Source organism: Xenia sp. Carnegie-2017, unplaced genomic scaffold (genome assembly GCF_021976095.1).
Source record: "Xenia sp. Carnegie-2017 unplaced genomic scaffold, XeniaSp_v1 HiC_scaffold_13, whole genome shotgun sequence".
Classification (NCBI taxonomy): domain Eukaryota; kingdom Metazoa; phylum Cnidaria; class Anthozoa; order Malacalcyonacea; family Xeniidae; genus Xenia; species Xenia sp. Carnegie-2017.
This window is the reverse complement of record NW_025813436.1, coordinates 9,923,259-9,937,977: the sequence shown is the minus strand read 5'-3', so window position 1 is coordinate 9,937,977 and position 14,719 is coordinate 9,923,259. Positions and strand designations below refer to the sequence as shown.

Below are 14,719 nucleotides of genomic sequence, written 5' to 3'. Positions count from 1 at the left end.
TTGGAGCTGTGCTGAATACATGGAAGTATGGCAGTTCGAAGTAGGTGGCAAACTACTTTGAAAAAACTTCACAATTTGCTAAATTTCTAATTCAAATTAGAAAGCGGGGGGACAATCTAATTTTCATAGAAAAAAGCAATTGTAGCTGAGCACGAATCTATTCAAACGACGACCTTCCAAATTATGAAAAGTAAATTTGAATGCATAATATATAAAAACATATTTTGTACGAAGTGTGTAAATAAAGTACATTGCCGACATTACTGATCATCTACAACCGCACAAATTATAAAAAAATACCTCATTTTGCTGTTCATCCACGCCACGAGGAGCTGCTCTGTCGTCATCTGAAAGACTAAAAAAGAGTTCGTTTGGCAAATGGAGACATGATAGGAAACGATACTTGTTCATCCAGACAACCATGATCATTGTCAGCCTCTTCTTCCTAAAAACTTAAAAAAGTTAGTTTGTAGTAAGAAAGTAAAAAATGGGAAAGGAAGAAATACTTAACTTTTCTGTTTTATACAGACAATCACCATTTTATGTCGTATTCCTTGGTATCTAAAATATTGAAAAACAGTTAGTTTGGCAAATGGAGATTGAAATGGGAGAAATTAAACTTGTGTTTCGTGTGTTCATCCAGACAACCATGATCAGTTCTGTTGGTCTCTTCTTCCTAAACACTTAAAAAAAGTTAGTAAACAAGTAAAAAAGGGGAAAGGGAAAAATGAGAAAGGAAAGAAATACTCAAATTTTCTGTTTTATACAGACAATCACCATTTTATGTCGTATTCCTTGGTATCTAAAAAACTGAAAAACAGTTAGTTTGGCAAATGGAGATTGAAATGGGAGAAATTAAACTTGTGTTTCGTGTGTTCATCCAGACAACCATGATCAGTTCTGTCGGTCTCTTCTTCCTAAACACTTAAAAAAAGTTAGTAAACAAGTAAAAAAGGGGAAAGGGAAAAAAATGAGTAAGGGAAGAAATACTCAACTTTCTGTTTCATTAAGACCATCATCTGTTTTTGTCATCATCTTTGGCATCGGGAAGATATCCTTTTTCGTGTGTTCATCCAAACTGTATAATTGGAGCAAAAATTCCTTGATGAAAACTGCTATCGGAGATTATGTATATTGCATTAATAGACTATCAAATTTTTTTTCATAACTATGAGCAAACTAGCATTTTGAACAAAAATAACAAACGTGAAATAAGTGAAAATTTTGTTGCATGTCGCTGTTTTATGCACACATTGTACAACATAATGTTGCCACTGGCATTAAGTAGAATTTTATAAGTTTAACCGCTATCTTTCATCTACTACACAGTGTTATAACACCCCCCGATATCATAACACTGTCGTTTTATATAAACTAATTGTTTAATACTTTGCAACATTCTGCCAACATGTTGCAAAGTTATTCTCGACTAGTCATGAATAACTTGAAAACTTGTGATAAACTTAAGTCTAATCGTATAAAAATAGAAAACAATATCAATAAAAGTTAAAGTAATAATATTTACTACTGTTAAAATAAAACCTAAAAATATTCAGTATAAACATAACCATATGCGCATATGTTAATATACAAACAACATTTATCGTAATATATATATATACACTTGGTAATATATACATATATACGTGTATATACACTTTGTATATATATATATATATCACGGTAAATATTGTTTATAAAGTGTATAACAATGTGCCCTCCCGGCTATCACCATCGTAAAATGGTGACTCCTGCACTTGGGACACAGGATGTACGGTTACGCATTGTATGGATTGTTTTGACGAGTCACCAGAACCTATGAAGTTGAGCTTGGCATAGCGCGAAAGTTGAACGTCTCAATACCGAACGACTTAAATACCTCAAATTTGACTTGTCACACGATAAATTTAGTATGGAAATTGCTGAGATCGTTCCCTCTTTCTTCATTCTTGTGAAACAGAAGACTGCTTTACTTTACCTTTCGCTGTATGTTTCATTACCTTGAACTCTTAATTCTTCCAATTTAATAGTTGAGTTACATTGTTTACTTTTTTTTGCAGGCAGATTTGGTCGCTGCCTGCCAGAAAACGCAAACAATATTGACTAATGATCAGGTTAAAACTAAGTTTCTCAGTACAAAGGTGTTCTTCATCAGATGAGGAGAGAACTTCTTCGCAAAATGATGCAACGTGAAACAACGGGTATATTTCATATGTAAACATCAAACAATACAATTATTTTGCATATTTTCAAAAAACACCCGAAACTTCAATTACACTTTGTTAATTCATCTAGAGAAGTTCGTTGGTTAAAAGTTTCCTACGCTTACTTAGAAAGCCACTCGCCCAATCAGCATCCAGTATTTTGATGTTCTATATCTTATAGTGTCTACAATTCATGAATTAGTATGGGCCTTAAGGCTCTAAGAAAATGCACAGATGGAGTTAAAACAATACAATACAATAGCTCATTAGTATTCTCTAAATGTCATTAGGATACTGATTTGGATATTGTTTTTTATTTTTCATTTCCTTATTAGTAGTATTCTCTAAATAGAAAATACTAATGAGCTTAAAGAATACTAACTAATGACTGTACTTACTCTACAGTGCATATCCGAATAACTAACAAACAGATAAAATCTAAGGCGTTTATACCATATTATGATAATGTAAACTAATTCATGTTGCACACAAATTTAAAAAGAAAATAAGTCTTACAAACAAATGAAAAAAACTTAATATTGCACTCAAAATCAATAACGAACACATGTCTATCACTTAAAATGAAACGACATACTTGTTTCCTCATGTTCAAAAACCAACTAAGTCTTTGTCTCTTGTGTATTTGCGGTGCTACCACATGTTTCTTTCTTCTTGTCTACCTTCGCTTTCTTTGGACTTGGAACGTCGACTGCAGAAGGTGGTTGAAGTGCATTCGAGACTGACTTAACAAGAGTAGAACTTGGCCTTTTGTAACATCTAACTGATGTGCTGCGATGACCAGTACGAGACATGATGGTCTGTTAATCGAAATGCCCACTTTCAACAGCGTTGTTGCGCACGTCACCTTTCCAGAATGATTTAAATCTTCGTCTTTTCATGTCGAAATTCTGCTCATGATTATAAAATACCCAATGCCCATGCCGTATTATCTCTTCCTTTTTTTGGAACTCTTTGTTTCTCCCTCTTTTCAATTTCTTCAACTTGTATGGCATCTCGAAATCTATGGACACGTTTTTCCTTCCTTCTCTTCAATCTGACATAAGAATAAACTTATGTCACATTTTCCTTCATCCTTCAACACATCTTGACATTCTAACAATTTCAACTTACTAAATTCACTCATATCTTTAAGTTCTCAGATTAAAATAAACAACGTTTAAACTAATGCGTAAATACATCTTTTCATTTTGGAATTTTAATTACTTTTCTTACAGTGAAACAATCATTACTAACTGATGATAATCACTTAATTGAAAACAGGGCATCTTAAATTCAACACCATTAGTACTCCCTGGTGGCTTTGGTCATGTTATAAGACGGTTAGAGCATAATCACTTGTGTCTTATGAGATTGAGAGACCATCGCATCAGATAAAAATTCGCCCTCGTGAATTTCTACCTAATGCTTGGAACTCTTAATCCCATAGAACACACGTGATCATGCTCAAAGAAGAATAAGTAAGTGTTAATCTCGTTGTAATTCATGAATGATAACCTGTTTTAAAAAGATTTCCCAACCGTTGAAAACTTATTACAAAGAAATACTTATGTTCATCCATTCTTTCTTGTTATAGATAGTGATATTCGCAATTATTTACTATCGTGCCCAAAAATTATATAAAACTGGCACTATTATTCTTAGATTGCAACCAACCTCCACGGAATTATCAAACAATGTGACTCACCCACTACAGCTGGTGCCCACAATAATAAAGTATTCTTTTGTACTTTACATTCCAAACAACTATAACTTTCAATCATTTAATATCATGCGGGGATATTATGTTATTTCTCGTGTATTATTTTATTTGAAGATTCATATTCTAATCTACACCGTAAGCGCGCCGTTCCCTGAATGAAAATTGCACAGTGCAGTTGTTCAAATGCGTACTCTCACCAGGTTTTAGCACAAGGTAAAACAAACGCACTATTTGGGGAATTTTGCAAAATTCTTCAATGAAGATATTAGATTCATATGTTTTACTCAGATAATCATCATGGCCAAACGTCGCGAATAATCATCATAAGAGTTACGTTTCAGACTTTGAAATACGTGCATGTTTTTTTAACTGAAAATTCCTTTCGACGTTTCCAAATAACAAAGACTAAATCATAAAAAAATCCGATAAAAGGGGAGGGCTATGCCTTCCTTTGTTACACTTTTTAATGTGACACCTGAAAGAGTCATGCGAAAAAATAGGTGGTGCCAATAAATATTACAAAATACGCATGGGTGGTTAACTTTCGAAAACTTACCAACTTTCTTCTGGACTTTTCGTCGTCAAGACCGGCACGTTTTTCAAACAAATCTAAGGCATTTGGAACAACATCTTCCAAATTTTCTCGTGCTCGTTCGTTCACACCTTTCAGCTTAACGCAATATTGATAACGCTTCTTCTTGTTTATCGATCAATGTTTCCAGTTTGGTAAGAACTTATTTGTAACCTGCGTAAAATCTAAAAAATACAACTAGGAAATTCATATAAAAACTCGCAGAAATGCTAATCAAATACACATCCGTAATAAAAACGCTGTTCAAAAACTATATACTGTAAAAGATACCATTAATGTTTGGTTGAGATTGAAGTACAAATACCATTTGAATGCAAAAACCACGAATCTATAATTTTATGGAAAGCGTCGAGAAAACTTTTTTTGATGTTTGCTTGACGAGATAAAGAGACAAGAATGAATGACTAGCAGCTTTTGCAGCAATATGTGTAAAGTAATTTGGACTGTGAGATAATGACGTCCGACATGTCTCATTTTGCCTCCTTTGAACATAACATTTACAACAAAATACGTGGTAAAAGAGATTAACCACATATCAATGCTTTACAAAAAGTCAACTTGGAAGATTAGAAAGCTCTAAAGGCGTGGCAAGAATTGAAAATTATAATTTTTTTTATGAATTTAAACTAGTGTAATGAATATGAATGAATTTGATTGGTTTTGCAATAAATTTAAATTGACGTTGCAGTTTTACAGCAACCCCATGGTGGTTGTTTCTTTTGTCTATATTACATGTGTTTTATAATAAAGTGATAAGTGTCTTGTTCTCTACAGTTCGCATCACATGTATGTAAATTAAAGTAAATTTGGACTGTGAGATAATGAATTCCCACATGTCTCATTTTGCTTCCTTTGAACATAACACTTTTTATATTTAGTTTGATGAATCAGCCATTGTCAATGAACTTTTAACATGCAATTGGCATAGGAGAAAGCGACCCGTTTTCAAACTGTGAATTTGTTAATTTATAGAAAGTATTGGTGGTTTTCATGTGCCCCATGCTGATGGACTCCTTACAAAATAATATCATTGGATTCCCTTTGCTATTAGGCGACATGGTGGATGCCCTTTCTTTGTTGGTTATTCCCTTAAGACACACATAAAAACCAAGAATTGCTGTTTTCAAAATTATTATTAATGTTTACCTGATGAGATCATTGACTCCTATAAGACCTGGAGGGGAAAAGGGGCCTGGACGCCGTGGTCAAAAACATGGCGGTAATGGCGGATTTTCACTCCCTCCTGGTTTCTAATACTGTTTATATGAACGATGACAAGTGAAAAAAAAACAATTACGATTCCGACAGCATATCATGTGAAAATAATGCTTCAGCATTGCGTGAAAAACACAGTACATACACACATCAAAATAAAGAAAATTGACGGCAGAGAAACGAGAAGGAAGCGAGAAAATGTTTGTTTCAGTCCTACGACATAAGTCAACTGAAAATTTACCATGGATAAGTATCATAAGTGTATTGTCATTACGTGATAAATCTACTGAAAACTCAAAGAAAGTATGTTGAACTAGATGAGCTACAAAAAGAAATAAATTCAAAACACCACGATGATACTGTTGGTTGGAATTTGTATTTTGTAAACTGCTTGGCAGAACCTTGGATTTATTACTGTACAGAACTATATTAATTTTCCATTGAAATAGCAAACTTGGAAACTAGGAAAGTGCATTGGTTTCTCTGACAAAAACACTCTGTCTATTGCTGCATGAAGGCAAAAACCCCCATGGACAGATCACAGCAATTACCGGCACCTTACAAACAACTTATTCACAATACAAGCAACTTATTCACAATACAAACAAATGATCAACCAAAAACATTACACTTCACACTAATTCACAATGACAATACACAATTGACACCCACACATTTCCTGTACACACAATACAATGACGTAAGGACCAGGTAACAAATACGGCTAACATGACATTTACTCTTCATTTGACTCTGAAGATGGCTATCTATCGCTAAGGTTGTCAAAATGTCAGTCAACAACAACAAAAACAGTCCTCAGGACTATACCAACCTGGACAATCTACATTTAGTTTATCAGGTTGGTTTATCAGGTTGTTTAACATTTAATTGGGAATTAAATGATAAACAACCTGATAAACCTTTGTACTTTACATCAAGCCTTTGAATTTGTTCCTTTTATCACTTGGTAAAAAAAATATTAATGAAAGACTTACAAATCAAGTTTCTCAAAAATAGTATTTTGTACAAAGAAACTAAATATAATTGGAAAGGTCACATGTTGAAGACAGACTTTGCTTCTTTGACTAGGTTGCTTGACCATGAGCAATTTAAATTTGTTTACAATTTGTTTAAAGAATTCTTTTTATTGATTTCTACTAATTCTTCATAAGACACAAAGAATTTCTTTGACATCTATTTTTGCTTCCTACATTCAACTTCATTGTAACCAATGCATCTGATGTGAATTTGTGGATCACCTGGAATCATACCAAGTATGGATTTGGTGAGAGGAGACGATAATATGTTTAATTTTTCATGCATATTAATGAATATAATCACAAGCGACTATTGAACAAAATTTTCAAGGTAGAAACAAATCTTAGCACATTGTTCAACACACTTCTTTTATCTTGGTTTTGAAGTATTTACCTGTTTACTATAACAATAAATACTTCACTTACAGAAATGCTAAGTAGTACTTTAAAACTGTTTGCATAAATCCAACTTTACCATTCCATTATAATTGTCTACATTATACAGTCAGTCAAATTGAGCAGGCACGCAGTTTAATAGTTATTTTTATTATACACCATATACCATAGTTCTCATTAATTTTGCATTGCACTGCATTCAATTTCAACACAACTCTGCTGTAAACTTTCCCTTAATATTTTCAAAAAAAACAATATGAACAAATTCTGCCCAATTTTTGGGAGGTAAACTCAATTCAAATCATGAAAGGCACATGTTGTATGTACATTGCTCATTATTACTTATTTATTAGCAGAAAGCTAAGCTGTTATGAATAGCGCAACTTACATGATGCTTTATAATAACGAGAAAAATATAAATTTTGGAACTGAAACTGAATGTGATCTTGAGAAAAGTGTGAAGATGTTTTAGATAGTCACAAAGATTTCATGCCGTTTTCATGGCTTAAGAACATAATCTAAAACTGCTTGCTGTTCGTACACCTTTTTCATTAAAAGATTGTTGAGCAGTAAAATAAAATATATGGTTTACTGATTGAGAAAGAAGATCTGTAAGGCTGCTAATAACTTGCAGTTTCTCTTGAACTCACCAAGAATGTCAGATTGTAATCTTTCTCTTCATTCAAAGTTCTTTCAGTTAAATACCATTCTCTAGCCCAAAGACATTGCTCATAACCAGAACACAAGTGAGGATTGAATTGCAGAACTTTTAAAGTACAATTTGGGACCTACATGATGAAAAGTGCTATCAAGTTATATTTCAATATATTTAGTTTCTTTTCAAAACTTATCAAAATTTGTCACCTTGATCCTGACTAATGTTGAGTATGACTTCCTTATGGCAATGTACCAATTTTCATCATCAACTACAACACTTATTCCCTTGAAAAATTATGAAAAATGGAGGAATATTTGTTAAATACAGTTCCACAACACCCACCAACAATGCCTTGGCCAGATGAAATAACCTTCTACATTATCCACTATTGTCATACATATCTTTTTAACATAATGTTGGACAACTTTTGTCTTCCAAAAATTGGAGGAACTACAAATTTTGACCAAGACTACCCAGAAAAAAAAGAAACACTGCCCAGGAAAATATAACAGTGGCTCATTGATCAATAATAAAATTGTTTCAAGCATTGTAATATCGTCACAACATCCTATTTCCATCAACAAAGCTTTAAACACTTCTGCTGAAATCTCATTCTGCTATTTGATATACATGGCCTTCTAATGGCAGTCTGTCAGTCCATGACTTTACAGTGTTTTATTTTTATACATCTAAATCTCTAAAGCACAGAATAGTTCCTACTTTATGTTTAAACATGTTTTTTATCCATATTATGACTTCATACAAAGAAAGGAACAATTTTATTTTATTATTTGTAACATTCACAATCAGGGCACTATTTAGTAGGATGTGTTCATGAAATCTACTTAGCAGTTAGCAAAAAATGATTTTTGTGCATGGGCATACTCAGTCAAATTATTATTTCTTATTAATAATATGTCATAGCTATAGCCATCAACAAGTAAATACAATTTTACAAAGTTTTTCATACCTTTGCCATAAGTTCGACAACTTTCAAAATTACTGCTCTCAAACTTGAAGACTTTTCTTCTTTAAATATTTCAGAAGCTGCTATCCGCATGTGGGTTCTCAAGTAGTTGTTGACATAGTGCATTGTTTTTCCCTGGAAATTTCGTTGATATTTTATCTATTCAGTTCAGGATAAGGAAACAAGAAAGAAAACACACCCATTTTTGGAGAATCTTTTCATCCTTTCATACCTAGGAGTACCTACACAAATTATCTTCTGGTAACCAAGAGTTTGAAAAGTGTTCGAAAAAAATTCAAATGCATCATTATTAAAGAGATATTGCTAAAATAGAAAATACAACATCATCACAGTCAAAACATGCTATGTTTTTAAATAAACATGAAAACTTACAGCATGCGATTTCTTGTTTTCTTTCAGCTTCAAGAAACAACTTGCATTTGTGATCATTTCACTCATTACATTACATAAAATTTCATATTTTGCATGTTTCTCCATTTATTTAGGTAGTAACAATAGATCACAGGTATGACAGTAAGTCCGTTCATAGTCATTTAAACTTTTGACTATCTATAGTCTTTTGCCAAATTGCTTAGCGTTCATTAATGGTTGTGATGCTTCCATGATCTTTTGGTGTGCCTCAATAGACACATTGCTTGGAGACTCATCTGCCCATTGAAAAAAGCTGTATTCTTTTCGATCACGACAGGCGGAGCATGCAAAAAATCGTCTTGGTGGTTTAGACTCAAAATATCTTTCAAACATTAACATTGGTCCTTCAACAAAAACTACAGTTAGATTCGCTGACTAGAATACTACTCAAAACACATGAAGATCTATAAAGTATTTTAGACACCTAAAGGAGAGAATGAAAAGGGGAGATGAAGAAGCCAAGGAATGTTAAAATATAACAAATTCGTTATAATTTACCATGTGGACCCCATGGAGTCTGGTAGTCACCTTCTTCAGATATGAACACTTCAACTCCGAATCTTTGACATGATTGATGCGTAACAACAATAAATTTAGTGTCTTTTTCCAATTTTCATTAACTTGTGAATATATATTATTACTTTAATATTGATTTTTATATATGGATCAACATTGTGCACTTCGATTGTATCATGTCAGCAGAAACATTGAGCAGAAATAACACGACACGATGGATACGAGTGTCGCGAGTGGATAAAATACTCTCTAACTCTATTTATCAACCAATAACAACTACTACACGTTGTATCAATAAGTAGCAAACCTTATCACTAGCTATCCCTGTCATATACAATACAAAATTTAAATCGACGATTACGATAAAAATACTTAAGATAATCATCAAACGTTGGTAGATGAATGTGCACTGGTCGTCTTGCTCATAAAACATGCTACAAAGCTTTCTTTCTCTGAAAGGAAAGCTAAACTAATAATTATGTATGTAACTAGACATATGTGAAATGGACAAAGCTTCATTGTTTCTGGTAATCACGCACTTCAAATTTTTGATGTATGATGAATTTGAACAAGAACAGAAGGTCCAAGAGTCTCGACCTATTCTTGTTTCTTCAAGTGGATCGGGAATCCAACCCAATAACCATACAATCCCTACTGCAGGTCCCAGGCATGGCCACCCTTTTTTGTTGTTCTTTAGAGAGATTCTCTAAAGATGAGGGAAACCGGCGTATCGCCGGAGGAAAACCCTCAGAAATCCAACAAGCTACGAAAGCTAGTCGGGGATGCACATTACTTGGGATCACCTTATCTATTTTTAATAGTTATCTTTACAAAAAGATTGTTTATATTTTAAGGCCTTAATTATGTTTACAAAATTTATTATACTGCCTTTATGTTTACAAGGTTGTTGACAGAGGTGTCCTATTGGCAATATGCACCCTTCATCTTTGGAAAAAACTGAAACCGACTCCATTTTTACGTCATTTGTAGGACGTACGCCATTTTTTGACCGCTTTTAGCTGCGCTATTTTTTTCTAAGCGCATTCTTAGCTAACCCTGTTGACCAGTGGCATGAAATAACCGATTTGAATGTCTACCTACGAACTATTCTGCACAAAAATAAGTAAGCCATACCTTTGAACGATGAGACACCTGTAAAGCAACGTTAGTACCCGAGCCGAAAGGGAACCTAACGAATAGGGAACCGCCTCCCTGGGCCCTTATACTTTACCAAACGGCGTGCCAACCAATCCTTCTTGTGTCCAACACTCGATCACCTAGGTACCAATTTGGCACCGTTTACTATTATTTCTACCTGCATCTACTCTAAATGTATCGGATAAGTTTGTCTCGCTGTCTATCAAATCTTCTTCCATGCATAAAACAGATGAAGATGTTCGATTTGATTTCGAGACGAGCTAACCCAATACATCATGAATAATTGAACTATATTCCTTCTCTGAATTATTTTCTTCAAGTTAAATAACAGTGAGTTAATTAACTTCGACATGCCACTGTCATAACATTGATTTTGACAGCTATTTAGCAAAAGCAATGCCAGGTTTCATGCACCTATTTTCTGTTTCGTTCTTTATTAGACCAACGTTGCATATTCGTCTTGATGATACAAATCCCTTATTTTTCAAAAATATTTTAAAAACTTTGACTTGTTTTATTCATTTTCAAGCGTCTGGTGAACATTTCAAGTTTTGCATGGTTCAAAATTCAAACAATTCGAACTAAACGTAAAAATAATTTATAAAGTATCATCAAGCAAGAATATTTCAGACGTTTATAACTTTAGATTAATTTAATTTGCGCTATGCAGCTTGCATGCCGGATTGCGCCATGTTTCGGTCCGAATTTCTTTTGTTGTTTTAACGTGCAATCTGTGATTCGGATTTCGCCATTTTTTGGACAGTAATTTTCTACTTTGATAACTAAATATACATATGATTCAGTTTTAAGAAGTAAAATACGCAAGATATAATACACACGACCAAAACTCAAAGAAACCCATGCTTATTTCTTTGAACTTTGGATCGTGTATCCTGGTGATCAAAAGAACGAAAAACCGATATCAGACATATATATTTTACCTTGTACAATGATAATCTTACATTATACGACAGTTTGATAAATGTTTTCGACAATATAAGATGTATCATCGTTTTTAGGCAAATGTTTCAACCGCAAAAAGCACTGCACCACATGCACAAAACTAAAAAAAACAACACTAACAAGAATCAAAAGAACAACTAACTTTGTTATACACTCAGCCAATGATCAATCATATTCCTGTTAGTATAGATCACCAGGATTTTAACTAAAACACTATAAACCTGCTACCTTAAACGTCGTCTTTGGTCTTCATTCGTCGACTAAGGTACAACGATGATGTAAATCCATGACAACGATGAGGTAAATCCATGACAACCATAAAGTAAATGTAATCCACGACAGCTGTGAGTTAATCCACGATGACTATATGACTGTGATCGACGACAATTATGCTTTGACCCACAACATACATGATACAATATATGAATCATAATGTGCCACCATTGTATTCTTTTTTCACTACAAAACACATGAAGGTTCAAGATAACACGAAATTCTTCAAAATTCACGAAAATTGCACAGACAATAACGTGACACAAAAACCGCAAATAAATTTATTGCAAAATTATAATAATTTTATTGTGCAAACTTATATATTCTGTGTAATGTTATAACAATTAGTGTAAAGACGTTTTTGCAAGACATAACATTCCCAACAAATAACATTGCTTTGTGTTATTCTAATTCCCATTTACAACATTATCTTCTGCTCGTAACGTAGCCAAAAAGCAACTGTAAAGATTGGTCAATAAGAAAAAACACATGAATTACCTATAGATTGATCGTCATGAGCAACCAACTGCCTCTTCAAAACTTCCAGCAGTGTTGTGTAAGGCGGTTTTGTTCATAGGATGAAACATACTCTGACAATCAACAAATGAAGCGTAATGTTTGTTGATGAAGTGGAAATTACTGAAATTAAAACATTGAAATATTATTAATTTTTTCACTACAACAAATTTCAGCAACTCAGTTAGCAAATTGAATGAAATTCAATAAGCAAATATTACTCACCTATATTTATTTTCCACGTAGTGTTAGGATTTATTCTGTTGATAACCTTTGTGATTCCCTCATACAGCTTTACTCAAATCTTGATACATATCATAATTCAACAAACCACCATGGAACTACCGTATGGTTTTTCAACTCATGTTCGTGTGGCACAATGTCAAAAAGATTTTGAAGTCAAACAGCAAAGTTTATGAACAGTAAGTCAATGTTAAATTATTACACCATTGCTTGTCGTCGTTCTTCATTCATAGATTAACGTAATCCTTAGCCCAATATTAGTTTGACAAAATCCACGACAACGACGATGTAATCCACGACAGCCACGATGTAATCGACGACAGCCACGATGTAATCCACGACAGCCACGATGTAATCCACGACAACCACGATGTAATCCACGACAGCCACGATGTAATCCACGACATCCACGATGTAATGCACGACATCCACGATGTAATCCACGACAACGATGTAATCCACGACAACCACTATGTAATCCACGACAGCCACGATGTAATCTACGACAAACACGATGTAATCCACGACAGCCACGATGTAATCCACGACAGCCACGATGTAATCCACGACAGCCACGATGTAATCCACAACAACCACGATGTAATCCACAATAACCATGTTGCAATTAATCGATATAATACACCATCATTCTATCATTCCTTATCTACAAAACAATGAAGTTCAAAAAATGAAACATGAATGTATTTCAATTTGACAAAAGAATAACGTTATATAACAAAGCAAAAATCAAAAAAGCTTTTTAGCAATTCCCATCAAATTTTTCGGCTGCTCTTGCTCAAAAATATTGGTAATTTTATATGAATTAGTTGGAAAACTTTCTAAATTTAAAAATAAAACACAAGCAAAAGCCAATATTCCAATTTTGAAAAGTTAAATGTTGAATCATTTTTTATTATGACATCATACTGTTTAGTCTACTCATAATGTAACCAGCTTTGCAGAAACTGTAAGTAATGATTAAACAAGTACAAAAGGTATTTACAAGAAAAGTTTAATACCTGTAGACTCATCGTCATAAACAACCAACTGCACCTCCTAAACGTTCAGCAGTGGTAAAGGTGGTTCAGTTTTTGAAGAAAAATTTCTGAAATTAAAAATCATTATACTATTATTAGTTATTACATCCATCCACCTGAAACGATCGCTTGTTTGATATCGAACAGATAAAAACACATCAACAACCACTTACCAAAATATATTTTAAGCTTTGTGGTATTAGGATGGATAATTTGTTTCCTGATATTGAGTTTATAGTTCACCATAGCAGTTTTAAAACTTCCACACAATGTCACCACCATAGATGGACTAAGCACCATAACTCATCATGACATTGAATGCATGCTTTTTGCTAAAATTCAGGTGGCAAAATATTCAAGTAAGATTTAATGCCAATGTAAATGTCTGTGCATCATGTAATGTTCATCTTACCTGACGTCCATCCTATATCTTGTGCCAACTGCAGCATCTCTACAGATTTACTTGTGCACACTTGGTCGAAAATCACGTGCAAGTCAAAAACAACAGAACATAAAACTTCGACGATAGCTAGGTTATTTACATCTTAGTCTAAATTAAGTTGTTCAAGAGCTTATTGAGTTAAGGTAAGTTATACGAGACAATTAAGTTAGACGATGAAACCCACAAACAGAAAGCGACATGGAAAAAAAAGATTATAGATTATATCTGCTACAAGAAGTCTTCAAAAGTCATGCATGGGCTAAAGTGTCAGGCAATGTATTTACAAGTATAGTTATAGAGTCATGAAACTTTGTCTTGCATTATTTCATCTTGCTGTCAATGTTTTCTTT

The 14,719-nt window shown here is 33.5% G+C and overlaps 1 protein-coding gene and 1 long non-coding RNA gene across 3 annotated transcripts; both read right to left on the bottom strand.

Moving 5' to 3' along the window:
* Window positions 1-300: 300 nt before the first annotated feature.
* On the bottom strand, window positions 301-1,074 carry LOC124447360. Of its 2 annotated transcripts, none has more exons than XR_006948702.1 (3): window positions 512-1,074; window positions 421-445; window positions 301-355 (listed from the first exon to the last, which is right to left on the bottom strand). It is a non-coding gene; the product is annotated as an uncharacterized LOC124447360 (long non-coding RNA). The 2 variants fall into 2 exon arrangements; XR_006948706.1 differs by having other exon boundaries at window positions 307-445; window positions 512-561; window positions 621-1,074.
* Window positions 1,075-2,981: 1,907 nt separating this feature from the next.
* LOC124447351 lies at window positions 2,982-9,340 on the bottom strand. Its single transcript, XM_046998266.1, has 6 exons — window positions 8,989-9,340; window positions 8,793-8,924; window positions 8,029-8,106; window positions 7,815-7,952; window positions 4,481-4,680; window positions 2,982-3,317 (listed from the first exon to the last, which is right to left on the bottom strand). Exons 2-5 carry the CDS (start codon window positions 8,913-8,915, stop codon window positions 4,627-4,629), a joined length of 393 nt encoding a protein of 130 aa, XP_046854222.1. The 5' UTR covers window positions 8,916-8,924; window positions 8,989-9,340; the 3' UTR covers window positions 2,982-3,317; window positions 4,481-4,626.
* Window positions 9,341-14,719: the final 5,379 nt, after the last annotated feature.

What these genes read in the sequence shown, in the direction of transcription:
- LOC124447351 (XM_046998266.1), bottom strand. Translation starts at nt 8,915, where the DNA reads ATGCACTATGTCAACAACTACTTGAGAACCCACATGCGGATAGCAGCT. An exon ending in TTGTCGAACTTATGGCAAAG is followed by an intron (nt 8,107 to 8,792) that starts GTATGAAAAACT and finishes TAATTTTTCAAG; the next exon opens with GGAATAAGTGTTGTAGTTGA. An exon ending in ATTACAATCTGACATTCTTG is followed by an intron (nt 4,681 to 7,814) that starts GTGAGTTCAAGA and finishes TGTATTTTTTAG; the next exon opens with ATTTTACGCAGGTTACAAAT.